The sequence below is a fragment of the Corticium candelabrum genome, chromosome 12, assembly GCF_963422355.1.
Source record: "Corticium candelabrum chromosome 12, ooCorCand1.1, whole genome shotgun sequence".
Classification (NCBI taxonomy): domain Eukaryota; kingdom Metazoa; phylum Porifera; class Homoscleromorpha; order Homosclerophorida; family Plakinidae; genus Corticium; species Corticium candelabrum.
Genome location: NC_085096.1, coordinates 7,282,586 through 7,297,286, shown reverse-complemented (window position 1 = coordinate 7,297,286; position 14,701 = coordinate 7,282,586). Strand labels below are relative to the sequence as shown.

The window sequence follows — 14,701 nt, the reverse complement described above, 5'->3', positions numbered from 1 at the left end:
TAATCTGTACATGTCTCAAACATTGTTTGTACATTTTCTCTTCTAGGAAAATTTTTTTGTATAACTCACTAGAACATAACCGAGTGCAGGCTGTTTGCATTATAGTCTCTACTTCAAAAGTGAAGGTAACGATGCATGAAGCGAATGGTATTAGACATTTATTCCAGTTATGAACCAGTAGTGAATTATGTTGTAAACGTATATTGTGTCTATATCTGTAAACTTTAGCTTGTTGTGGCATAATGCACTAGTTAGATGAGGTTTAAAGGAAACTGAAAGTTTTATGCAATGGTTATTGGGTATGTAGTGTGTGGAGCTGATTTATATATGACTAGATCCATGCCCTGTCCTTCGTACGGGCAAGATAGCCTTGCGAGTCAAGCCTTTCTCTGTGCTCACTACGCGACTTCACATGTGTTCGCCTGCTCACACGTGAAAGGAAGTGCTTGAGCCAAAACTGCTCGCACAGAGGAAAGGTTTGGTTCCAAATCCGTACGTCAGCTCATGACGTGCAGCGGCATGTTCACATCACAAACTTGAACTAAATCCATTGTTTCTATTGGTTAGTGACTTGATGCAATTAGAGTTACTGGAACCTTGTAGCTAGACTGGACACGCGTTTAGTTTCTTGTTCTCAACCCACAAGGTGATCATGTCACTAACAGTTTACACGCTTTTCTTACACACCTACTGTGATTTCTATGCTGCAATTACCTCACTGGTAATTTTCTACACCTGTCAGTCTAGTAGCAGCTTCCTCTAGAGATGCTTCAACAACGCACGTAGCAAGGCTACAAAGCTGCAGGAATTGTCTTGTGAGGAAGTGTAGATGTGTATAGTTGCCCTCGTAGCACAGTTGCACACTTGCTTGAGTTTCTTCCGATTTATGAGGCTGCATCTGAACGTCAGACGTTCTTGGACAACTTCAATTGAAGTCAGTAAGGTAGAGAAGGGAGCATCCGCTCTCTTCACAGTCCCTATTGAGTAGTTTTTTCACTGCTCCAGAACGTATGCATAAGATGGGATGATGGTGTTACCTGAGTTGGAAATCCAAATTTTTGAAAAACCCTACTAAAGATTGTCTCTGTGACTTGGAGTGAGACTGCATGTAACTCAGTTGCAAAGAATCCAATTCGTCCATTTCGGTCTAGTGTCTTATTGCATACAAACTTTGCTGACTAGTGGCAATGCACACTCATTATAATCATGTTAGGTCAAACGTTAATCAAGTTAGGTCAAGTTTCGTGCCGTGAACATGCTGCTACACGTCATGAACTGACGTACAGATTTGCAACCAAGCCTTCTCTCTGTGCGAGCAGTTCTGCCTCAAGCACCTCCTCTCACGTGCGAGCAAGCAAACAGCACATGAGGTCACATAGTGAGCACGGAGGAGGCTTGGCTTGCGAGGCTGCTGGCAAGATACTGTAGTGTTCTGATGGAAGACGCAGTCTGACCGTGTGTGGACACGTCACGTGCAATCTTTGTTGCGAGGTGCTGAATGAATTCGAATCTTGCTCTTCACGCTTGTTTTGGTTGAAATTGACACACTTCCCGTGTAGCGCTTGTTGCAGAAAACGTGTAGGTTGGGTTGGTGCAAATGCAATTAGAATTTGGAGAGAAACGAAAGTACTAGAAGAGTGAGTTCCATCAGCAAGAAATATTTGATTGCTCGAAGCTTTGCGAAGGACGACGACACGTGTACAGTCTACACAGAACTGGTGTGGTCGTGTGTTAGAATAAACTGGATTGTGTAACATTTCATTATCGAGAAATTTTACGAGAGGGCAGTGCATAATTTTTTAATTTTTTACGTAACTTTCCCCTTTGCATGCCGAGTGCATGCCGATGTCGGTTGCGAACGGACAAAAGACGTTTCCACGTATCGCGAACACACACACACACACACACACACACACACACACACACACACACACACACACACACACACACACACACACACACACACACACACACAATTTGATCTTTATATATACTAGATAGTATGTCCACTGAGTCAGTGATAATGTCTGTTACTTCTTTGATGCAACAGTAATCCAGCTTTGAAAGACACACTTTGTTACATGTAGGACCAGTTAGACCCAAAGTTAGGAGAGTTCTATTGGTAGATACATCACGATATCATACAGTCCGCGTCATAATTATAAGGACACTGCTGTCAAAACATACGGGTACTTTTAGATTGTAAATTATTTCTTAGACAATAACTGATATCTTTCAATTGTGACAGTTCTAGATGTAAACGTAATAGCACTATTCTATACTTTGTTTTTGGTTGAAAATTACGAATTCTGAATGTACTGCGCATGACCTATATGACGTAACACAAAACAGGCTGTTTTGTTTGTCCTGTTGTGGCTTCTCCTGGAGAGTTGAATTTCACAAATTTACGTCAATGCAGTTGTAATTTTATTGCGTAATTTATAGACTTTTTACTTTTGTGCAAGTGAGAGGAAGAGTGGTCTCGACGTCAGAACACAGGATTTTAGTGCATGTTTCTCCAATTTAAATTTAGGAGTCTTATCTGACAGTTTTAGGCATTGTACTATTTAGAAAGGTTGTTGCTAACTTTTCAGTAGAAGAATGAGCATCGGAACATTGCAAGTAACCTCTAAAAGTAGAAAATGTTACTAATTAGCCATTTTCGGTCTTTCCAAAACAGGTAACCTATGCGTTTGTTTCAGTTTGCTTGTTTGCTGTGAGTTTTTGCTGTAATGCCAAGAGGAAAACAGCTCAGTCCCATCACCAGAGGAAAGATTGAAGCGCTGCATTCTGTAGGCCATACCGCTCGCCAGATTGCAGTGCAAGTGGGAAGATCGAAGACAGCAGTTCATCAATACCTGCAGAGGCTGTCAAACAGTAGCAGTTACTATGCAACATGTCATTCACCTCGGATGGTATGCACGGAGTGTGTCATTTACTACAGGCGACGTTGATAAGAGCAAGATAATTTCGACTGTATTCGGGTCTTGAAAATACGCCTACCTTAGTTTGCCTGTGTACACGTGTCGATTAGGTACCACTTTGGCTGCACCTGTTTCCTGCAACAGCAGCAATGTCTTCGAAGTCCAACGGGATCGTCGAAACTGCTTATCCAGGTGAGCAGGTAACTGCACGTGACTTTCAAGTTTCTGCTGCCCGTATTTCTAACTCTAAATGGAATTTCTCGGGAACATGACTTTTGGTTACACTTCCATTTGTCTTCAATGGGATATTAATTTCCAGTTCATTTGAACACAAGCAAGCCCACACCAGCTGCATGTAGACTGTATGTGTCGTCGTCCTTCGCAACGCTTCCAGTGATCGAAGATTTCTTGCTGATTGAAGTCACTCTTCTAGCACTTGCGTTTTTCTCCGAATTCTGATTTCATTTGCACTGAATCCAACCTACACGTTTCCTAAACAGGACAGTCGGTTACATTTTCATTTGTTTTCAAAGACCGTGAAATTAACTAGCAATCAATAACCTAATAATCACGGGCGAAGAACAAACTACTCAGCTAGTTTGTTATACTATGATACTGTGTCTGCAGTCTATCACAGTGTTTGTTGCTTGATACAATGTTGCGTCATGTAGAAGAGCGGGGTTCTCACTAGAGATTTTTGTGAGCGTGTTGGAATGGGCGGGTCCATGATGCACGGACATGTGCACTGGAACCAATCTCAAGTGAGGTAGACTTTGTGTTATAGCTATTGTGTGTAACATGTACGTTCAAGTGCTCTGCCCTGGCAAGGAAATCAACTTCGATCACCAGTAAGACCTTTTTAGCGCTGTTCATCGACTGCGCATGCGCAAGTTACGAACTACAGAAAGTTTGTTTAGTTAGATGTTGATTGATGTGGACCACTGTTGCTTCTCGTGAAGCCATGAGTAGTCTAGAGTAGATTCTAGGTGTACACTTTCCAGACAAGAGGTGTGCTTTCCTGGTCATGGGAAGGGCATCCGGGACTAGAATCAGAGACAAATCATCTTGGACTACAGCCAACAGTTGTGTGTACTGTACGTTTGGAGCTAGGCTACCATCCCTTGCTACTTTGCAAGAGCCTGGATTTGTGGCTATTGTCGCCTTTTGTATTGTGTTTCAGTAGTATGGAATTCTCAAACATTCCTTAGCTGTAAGATTTTTGGACTCCTAGCTACCGTTCTGAGCGTAGCGCACTCATACTGGAGTGTGGCACAGCGCCATGCTATAGTGAGAACCCTGGAAGAGCATGCTGTTATAGCATGAAGTTTAGCAGACTGTTGTTATACTGTGAGATGGAAGGGCATGCCCTTTCTTTCCAGTGAGGGAGTAGATTTTTTTGTGGTAGCCCATATATACGAGCTATGGTGTTCGTGCATCTGAACAAATCTTCATTGTTAAACTTTTAGTCACTAAGCTCATGTATAAAATAAGGTTTTTACTTCCTGTACATCTAACGATAGATTACAACTTTTTTTGCAGCTGTCTACTTGCCTCTATTAATGTCTTCTAAGCTTAACTTGCGATATACTGTAGAGTGGAATGTTCTGTAAGTTTTCAAATTTGTTCAGAAAATCACGTTTTTGATTACAAACCATAAGGAAGCATAATATACATACAAATAATAAGCTATTCCTTCCTCATTGTTGCTTCAAGGTGATATATACTTCCAAGTTGAAAGCTCGATTCCCTTGTCCATGCAGCATTTTGTTAACAAAGAAAGGCACTAATATGGCATAATTTTATTGTTAAAATTTTATTTGTATTTTATGGGGACAATATTGACAAACTTGTCAAGTTTCAGGTATGCTGATGGAGCGTGTGTTTGCACTGGACTCTACTCATGATTACTTTGCACTAACGCCATTTGTTCAGACTGGTCTGATCATGATTAGCATAGCACCATTGTAACGCCATAACAGAGTAGCATTACAACGGCGTTAGTGGTGAGTCATGATAGTTACACGTGGATGAAATGTACACCAATAGATAGTGTGGTCAAGCTTATAATGACACTGTATGTGTGGCTGATGCTGGTAATGCAGCTTCGCCGACTGAGAGAGGCACACCAGAGATGTGTGTGGCAATTCAAACGTCTTCAACAGCTGATGGTCCACCGGAGAAGAAAAAGTTTTTTATTATTATCAGCAGGGTTAGGCTCTTCAATTTCTCACAAGCCCAGGCCACGTGCTGTCTCTATCCAATATTCTCTGAATTGTATGTTAACGGCAATTTCCCGGATTACAGTATGTAAAAGCCTGTACTAGAGCTTATCATCACGTGAGCACGTGGCTGTTACTAACATGTAGTGACAATTAGTTGGTGTGAACACACTATCATAACAGCACTGTAATCATAATTAGCCTAACGATAGTTGGCAAAGTATTTTGTGTGAACACGCTCTAAGCTGTTAAGAAGTGTCAGATAGCAGTTTATGGTTGGTAGCTAACTGAAAAATGGGAGTGTAAAGAGATTCTTTTGTGCTTGGTCAATTGTAGCAAAGGAGGCTCTCTTACTTTAACTGGAGGAGAGTTTTTGATTTTGCCAAATATATAATTTGGTATGGTGGCAAAATTAAGTCTTATCTAGGATTAAATGTGGTGTAATGTGACGATGGTGAACCTGTAAAGCTAACTCATGCTATCTGCATTACATTTGCAGAGACTGACATGCAAAGACAAGCTTCTACTTCTACCTGTCTTTGTTTGAAGGCTCACATCTAGTAACCTCAGTCTGTTGTATGTACGAGTAGGATTAAATGTGGTGTAATGTGACGATGGTGAATCTTTAAAGCTAACGCATGCTATCTGCATCACATTTGCAGAGACTGACAGGCAAGACAAGCTTCTACTCCTACCCGTCTTTGTTTGAAGGCTCACATCTAGTGACCTCAGTCTGTTGTATGTATGAGTAGTACAGTAGGACTTCAGAGTATGACTAAATAGTTATTAAAGTGACGTCTTTTACAGTACACTACAGTACTATCTCAGTATATGGGCACTTTTAAGAATACCAGAATTACTGCTATTAAGAGAAATTGCTAAGATAACTAAAGAAGTAAGTCAAAATGACTCTGACTGGTGAAATTTATTAATTTCAACATGCCCGTAACCCCAGTGGGAAAATCAAAAACTTTTCCCCTGCACTGAAGAAGTGGCATCAGGGCAATGTTAGTCACTAAACTATTGAATGTTTTGCATAGGCTCACCTATAAATTTGTTTTCTTACGTAAGTTGTTCTTTTAGTTTTTGTGGTTGATAAATGTTATGTTTGCCAGGTGACTGATGCAACAGGCAATCCAATTGCTAGTCAAGTCAATCCTGTGTGGTTTGGGCAGGCGGTAACAAGTACAGATAAATACGAGGTAGGCTTTGGTCTCTGAAAGTACAGCACGTGCGCACGCGCACACACACACACACACACACACACACACACACACACACACACACACACACACACACACACACACACACAAGGGTGTGTGTGCACTACAGGCATGAAATTACTTGCACAGGCATTGAAAAAAGGAATACACATACCAAACTTGGACAGATACAAGTAACATGTAGACCAGCAGACTGACTTGTTTTGCATGTTAGTTATAAAATCTGAACTTGAATCTAGAAGGTAAGCTGTTTGGGAGACATTGTCTCTATTGACGAACATTTGATTGCAGTGTATGTGGATGTGTTTGTGATGGGAGGGAAGGATAGGCTACTGTGTAGACTACAGTATATGACAACAAAATGGATCCTTAAGAGATTCCATTAGACGTAGACCAGCTTATACCATGTTTTTAGGATCTGCAAACTAGTAATTAAAGCTGTGGTTACAGCGTCGGTTACATTGTTGCTTCCACAGCTATGAGCCTTCTGAAAACCACGGTAGGATTGTTGCAAATTATCAAAAGCTAGCTACATTGCCCGGCTTTGCCTGGGTCCATTCAATTGTGAGGAATTACCATGCAGGTATCTTATCTAAAATTTAGTTACGGTTAGATGTTCTAAGTAATTAGTAGCGAGTATCTCATTTCATACAATTAGATTCCGTATGATATTGACAGCTAGCTCAAGTTGACGTCAATTTAATTCTAATTTAGAAACTTGCAAGAAAGAAATGAAATACTCTTACATTAAGTGTACGTCGTCTCTTGAACTCTAAAAGAAACCTTTAATTTAGTAATCCATTGTGGCGTCATGTATTATGACCTTGCATTTAATTGTGACGTCACCTATTACGCCATCGCCTAGAATGTCCTATTAGGCGCTCTATTTCTGCTGTTTCGACTATGTGAAAACGAAAAACCATTTATTCCCTTGCGTGTCATGCTCTTTATAGTTTGAATGCCATAATCAGTAAGCTTGTCTGGAGAATTTGAGTGACAATGAGCCAAGTGTGAAGAAGTAGGAGGCGAACAAATAAATAGAATCTTGTCTTTATATATATATGTATATATATATATATATATATATATATATATATATATATATATATTGATAGTGATGCATAATCACTATCTAGGAATGGCTGGGGTGTCAATGCATAAACTCGTTTATGCCCCCTTTTTATCTTGGCTCAGAAGCACTACTGCAAAAAAAAACGAATGGCATTACTGAAGTCTCCTGCTTTTCTTCTGTATGTGTGCCAAGTTTCAACCACTAACACCGTTTTGTTTATTTTGAAATGTATTTGCAATATGCCACTATTTCGTCTGACTAAGTTTCTTCAGATGGGTTTTCTCATTTTGAACTCTTTCTCCAACTGAAGTGGTTATGTTTCTTTGTTGCAAACTATCCTGGCAGAAGCGTTTTTATTTGATTTGCGATTGGTTTTGAAACTACGACTGTCATGATTTTGTGTGAGCAGAGCTGTGTGTACTCCACCATTTTTGAAGGGGCGCTGTGCGTGCTCCAATATCATTGGCACTAGCAGGTGTGTCTGCTGACACTCGCAGCCTCCTCGTTGTTCTCAGAGATCCCCAAAACATTTGTGATGAGACATGGAAGGCATTGACACACTTGTCTACAGATGCTGTGACAAGACAGCAAAAAATAGACAATAGAATAGAATATAGATAATAGTCTTTCTGCTGCTCGCGCGGTGGGCCTATGTAGGAAAGTGCGCTTAGTGGCTCCAAATTGGACGGTAAACTTAAAACTGAATGCAACTGACGAACGTGCACTTCATATGCTCTCAAAAGATGTAGGTTGGACTTTCATATGGTAACTTCTGACGGCTTGTGTAATTAGATCTAGCGGCATAGCAGATCGCTCTTGTGAGTAGTGCACCCACCATACATTATTAGGAATTGTTAGGAGCAACGTCAGTGGTTTCACTCAGCTAATGATGAAAATGCCCATTCTTTGTAGTTTGGGTTCATTCTGAGACACCCTTTAGGTATAACTGTATGCACCTAGTACAGTTCATGCAAAAAGTGAATGAACAAGATACAAAAACGTTATAAATGTATTTTAGTAGGATTGGCTACACAAATCAGCAAGAAGCAAACAAAAAAGTGAGGATGGTTTAATACTATACCAAATTGAAGGTACCACGACTAACTCACAATTACAGAAAATAAAGCATTCCTACTAAAATACATTTGTAATGTTTTTGTTGTATCTTGTATATATATGACCTTCTCCACGAGATTGAAACAGACACACGCACAGGCACAGGCACACACACACACACCACACACACACACACACACACACACACACACACACACACACACACACACACACACACACACAACTACATGCACGTCTTTGTTTACTTGTGGTATTACTCCAACTAAGTGTAACGTCTGATTTAAACCTACGCACAAACACTGCATATACAGTGTTGCAAGTACACTGTAAACCGAAGATCCACATGCTCGAGATATGTGACTATACGTGTATACCAAGTATGATTTAGGAAATGTGTATTTTTGTTAGGCTATAGAATCTTTGTTTAATTGATGGCGTAGGCTGTGCTTTGTACTCTTAAAAACTTACCAAACTAGAATATAAAATTTTTCTCTGAAAAAAAGAAATAGATGTAGGGATTGCATAAAAAGTAATAGAAACAAGATTTAGCTAATATGAACTAAAGCCAGACATCATTATTGCATTCTTCCAACCACTTTTCCTACATTTTATCTTTATTGGGTTGGAAGGATTCAATAATGATGTCTGGCTTACTTCATATTGTCTAAATCATGTTTCTATATATATGTTTTTTATATTTTATATGTATATTGATTTATACAGTGGTTAAATCCCACCGCTCTACATCCACTGCTAAATCTAATGTATTATTTAATTTTCTAGCATTGAACTACCAAAGACGAACAGATAATTGTTCTAAAAATTACTAAACGCTTGACTAAATGAAGGTTTAGTTTTTGTTATCGTTTAGAGGCAATTATTCTTGGTGTCGCTAAACTAGCAGGTGTCCCAAAAACCAAACGTTTCAACTATGAAAAGGTAGAACATCCGCCTGCAGCTTCCACGTCGGCCTGGTGATGTTCTACACAGTTGTCCCCAGGATTTTGTAAGGCATGGCGGAAATTCTCATGACCATGCCCCCGCACAATTTTTTTACGGGACGCATTTTAATCTAGAAGCCAATCAAACTTGCTTGACAGTCTTAGAGATAGTATATATAGACCTGTTTACGTACCCAGTGTTCTACCGATGTGAACCAAACCTAAAACTTATTTTGTTCTCATTTGTTGCAACGTTTTTGAACAATTTCTACCGGGAATCAGATGCCATTACCTGTTAATCAAAGGAAAAGAAAACACCTTTTAAAGTTTACAACAGTATGCCTTTTTACCACTACAATTTGATGATCACGTTTGTACAAAATACTGGCAAGCGCATGCCATACCAGTTCATCGGCGCAGTTCCTTCGAAGATCACTAACCATTGGCACTTGCAAACATTTCCCGGTTGCAGCCAATGCCACTTTCACGGCATGAAAGAGGCAGTTGCCATCGCCACTGACACGAACGGGAATTAACTCTGATGGAGCGTCATGGGAAGACTGGCAGCTACGTTGTCTTTCAGTAATGGAGCACTCATTTTTGCAAAACTAATCTAGGGTGTGCACATTCTCACAAGGACTTACCACAATTATTGTGCTAAAAAGAGGAGGAGTTTTAGGTCAAGGATTAGTATGACTCACACATCGCAGTATATCACAACTTGGAATACGCGTCAAACTAAAAAGTCCGTTAAAGCCTGTGAGAAACTTTCAGAGCTCGAGCAATAGATATTTGATTCGCATAATCAGTCGAGAACACATGATTGGGAGGGGCAACATATCTACAGACCACATTAATTTATACTCTATCTACCTACTCCACTACAATGACACGCCTTAGATTAGCCTAGATGCTCCCAACAAAATAGCAACAAGAGTCAAGCTTGTTGTGCTAGTCATTGTTATAATTTTTTCGGTCTCTATGGAGAATCTTGTTGCAGTTCTGACAAGTCTTCCTCATTTATTTCTATTGTTAACCTGTTTATTGTTAGTTCTCTAAAGCCGTCTAATATTCTGCAGTAGCTACACCCTAAATTAAAAACGTTTAGTGATGCTAGAGGGGAAACTGCAGTTGCTACGGACGTAATTGTGGGCAATGCATGACAACCACTGTTGCTTTTTGAGTACTTGTATTACAATCAAGTTCATACCATATGGCAGTCATCCCCCTAATTGGTCTTACCATCACACCAAACATCGCAGGCCCTCTAGGCAAAGAACTAAAATAATATGCAAATAATTAGTTACTTGCCTCAAACAACTTCGTAAATTTTTAAAATACAAAGTTTGTTGTCTTCATAGCTACACTAGAGAACAGTAGACTCAAAGAACAACTGTTACAGAGGCAGCTAATTAAATCAGTGTATGGTGACTCTATAAGAATGCAATTAAACATTTAGCTTATCTGCTTATGTCAAATGAGGCGGGTCTAGGACGGAGCTTTACACATCGCAATGCAGAACTTGTCAGTTTTGGGGTTAGGTTAAATAATCATAGCTACCCACCTTTATTTACCGGTTGTCTCCACCTGCTTTCGGTACATGCTTGCATGTGCTCGGAATCTCGAGATCTACAAATTTTCCCACACTGCGCAAAGTGTGTGAACGGACTTTATAGTAGCCACTGCCTACTCAGTAAAGCACGGCGGGCCTGTACCAAGCAGGAGCCAAGGCACGGCTGGAGCACTGTGCCTTTTGTATGCTGGGGACAACCCTGTTCTATCACACATCTTTTTCTTCCTCTTCAGCAAACGCAGCAGCTTCAGCCAAAGTTGAAGATAATACAATGTGCAAAGGTTGCATGGTATTCCAAATGGAAACATCAAACAAGCAGGCTTGCCGTTTGTGAAATTGGAATGATAGACATCCCTGGACGATTGAAAGAAGTGCTACTGCAACGCTCATTAAGGAGTGAACCAGCATCATCAACAAGTAACGTGTGATAGATGATGTCTTGAAGAGCGTTATGATATATATATATATATATATATATATATATATATATATATATATATATATATATATGTATAATGCCAGGATGGTTTTGGACAGGCTACATTTGGTCTGTCATGGAGAGTAAAATAAAATAAATATATTTACATACATAAAAAAAAAAAAAAAAAAAAAAAAAAATATATATATATATATATATATATATATATATGGTCATCCACGATGTGGAGGTCAGATGACAGAACCAGAACTTTCTCTTTGGTTGCAAGATATGCCGTCTACTGGAAACGATTGTTTGGTCCCAGAAGATATGACTGAAGATACACAAGGGGTGAATCCTCCTCTGATGAATGACTCAGTACTCTTTAACCAGTCTGTACGGAGCACTAGCAATTTCATGTCTGATGATATCATTTTGAAAGCCATTTGATCGGCTGAGAGAATTTGCTGTCACCTTTAACAAGAATTCATCCTGTTTCACGCCTTGATGAATGAGATTATGACCCTTCCAATTACCACCATTGGTCACATTCTTTGCTCTGTCTGCCCTTGTTTGCTGAGGTATTAGCTAAAGAATTAAGGCATGCTACATATGATGGTGTGTGGGAATTTGCTCGCCTTTTCTTACTGCCAAAAGATGTCCTTCGATGTCCTTCAAGAGGAGGAAAGAAGAAACGTCATGTGATAAAGCAGAACTGCTTTCATGCCTTCAGAAATGGCAGACTGGGGATCTTGTTGGTCTCTGAGAAGATGCTAGAATTGATGCCAAGCGCCTAACCAGAAATCCAAGCATTTCACAGTTGCTGGAGCAAATGCTAAGCGAGCTCTGCGTTTGGCTAGAGAAGGTCAGTACAGCAATGCCATGAAAGCACATGGTTCGTTGGGTTGTGCTCCTCTAGAAGACACTTCAGCACTTGATGAGTGATGTCAGCGACACCCAGAACATCTACTTCCTGAATGGAATGAGGATATTCCACCCCACTGACTGTTTCCTCTGCTTCAGTTTTGGCTGCTCTTCGTGCTTTCCCTCCAGCTACTAGCCCTGGTGGCTCAAACTTGCGCTGTCAGCATATTCTAGATGCTATTGATGGAACGACCACCCCTTCTGCAAGATTGTCTAGATCGGCCAACACTTTCATGTGTTTTCTTCTTTCTGGTCAAGCAGACACTTGGTTAGCTTCTTGGCTTACAGGAGCACCACTAACTGCCCTATACAAGAAATAAGGTGGAATCAGGCCAATTGCAGTAGGAGAAGTTTTTAAGACGCCTTGCCAGCTGCCTCTGCTGCATGGCAGTTCGATCAAAGTTGCCAGGTGTTTTCATTCCCACTGGCCAAGTTGGTGTTGGCATTAAAGGAGGGTTAGAAGCTGCTATCCACTGTCTTTCCAGCTTCATAGAATCACATGCCGACGATCGGGATCTCTGTTGTCTGAAAATTGATTTCTCAAAAATTCTTTCAATGAGTGTAAGGGAGGGTCCTTTCTCCGACATGTACATAGTCAATTTCCGGAGTTATTCGAATGGTCTCAATGGTCATATCACTGCCATGGAGAACTTCTCTTTGGAATGACGTCATTAGATCATCAAGGGGAGTTCAGCAAGGAGACCCTCTGGGTCCTCTTCTTTTTTCGTCAGTTATCGTGGAGCTCCTTCATGATATTGATGACATACTGGATCTGCACCTCCAGCTTTGGTACTTAGATGATGGCACCTTCGTAGGAAAACGCAGTTCTGTTGCTGCTTTCCTGGACTTACTGTCATCAAAGGGCTCATCGCATGGCCTTTACATTAATAAGAAGAAATGTGAGGTATTCTGGCCATCAGGTGACATTTCATTTCCAGAGTTCCCTGGAGAGGTCAAACAAATCAATCAGAGTTCAGAAGGTGCAGAGTTTTGAGGGGCTCCAGTAGTCGGGTCTGATTCATTCTTTAATCAATCCTTTGCTAAACGAGTGGACCATGTTCTCTCCTGTCAGGATCATCTCTCTGATCTTGAAGACCCCAAGTAGAGATGCACCTCCTACACAGCTGTCTTAGCCCGTGCAAAATAAATCATCTAATCAGAACTGTCCCCAGGGAGAGTGACAGAACATCTTAGTCGGTGTGATCATTGTGTGCGTCTTTGCCTAGAGAAGATGTTCAATTCATCTATGTCTGACGCCTGTTGGAAACAGGCAACCCTATCAGTCTGTCTTGGTGGTCTTGGTCTAGGAGGAGCCAGCAGAACAGCTTCAGCAGCCTTCATTGGAAGCTGTAATTCTACTCGCAAATTATTAAGTCAATTGATTGGGCATGCTACGTCATTTGTGGAGGGCAGTGAGCACGTCAATCTCACCTCATTTGACCAGAATTTGATAGTTCCTGGTGAACTACCAACTTGAGAGATTATAAGGAGTGTTCCGTCACACTCTGAAGATATTGATTTCAAGGCTCCTAAACAACGCAAATTCCAAGCCGTTTTTGACTTATCACTGCTGCGGAAAATCAAGGCTGAAAGTAACTTACGAGATAAAGCACGTCTCAACTCAGTCTCTGCCAGACATTCCGGGGCATGGCTTATGGCAATACCTAACCAGAAATTAGGCCTGGTCATGTCTCCTCAGGAATTTATGGTTGCTCTTTGTATGTGGCTTGGCATTCCTGTTTTTCCATCTCCTCCTTTGTCCCTTAGGTGTTCTTGTGGTACTGTCATCGATATGCATGAAGATCATGTCTTGGGTTGTGGTCATGGCTCACTAAGAAATAAAAGGCATGACACACTTTGTGACGTCATTTTCAACACAGTTCTTGTTGACAACCGCGACTGCAAGAAGGAGCAATGGTGCAACAGCCACAACGATGCCAGACCAAGGGATGTGTTTCATCCTGACTTCCTTGCAGGGCCGAGCTGCGTATTTTGATGTGACTGTTAGGAATTCCCTACAGGCATCATATCTCTTAGAATCAGCCAAATGTACAGTGGACAAACAAATCACACATACTCCCACATAACATTGTCAACATTACAGATGGCTAGTCTGTCCAAAATCAGTTTAGCATTAGACCGCCAAAGACTAAAAGAAAGTTGTTGCAGTAAATGCTGGATAGCTTTAGAGACTGTTGTCCCTGTAGTTAAAACTGTTCTTCTTGCTAAAATATTAAAATCTCTAAAGAACTAAGAGACCAAACTCCCAGTGTCTGTACAACTAGAGGATAGAATTCACATCCAGCTACGTTAACTTCATCTTTATGCAG

At 40.7% G+C, this 14,701-nt stretch overlaps 1 protein-coding gene across 2 annotated transcripts in view; it reads left to right on the top strand.

Annotated features, from left to right (window-relative positions):
• Positions 1-6,386, top strand: part of LOC134187566 (alpha-mannosidase 2x-like) — a 43,829-nt gene extending 37,443 nt beyond the window's left edge. Inside the window, exons 14-15 of one of the 2 annotated variants that reach the window (XM_062655717.1) lie at positions 47-125; positions 6,259-6,386. In XM_062655717.1, the coding sequence (XP_062511701.1) occupies positions 47-125; positions 6,259-6,363 (184 nt within the window). In that variant the 3' untranslated portion in view covers positions 6,364-6,386. Of the gene's footprint in view, positions 1-46; positions 126-2,702; positions 2,835-6,258 lie in introns of those variants that run through there. The other variant, XM_062655718.1, reaches the window with a different exon arrangement.
• The last annotated feature ends 8,315 nt before the right edge of the window (positions 6,387-14,701 follow it).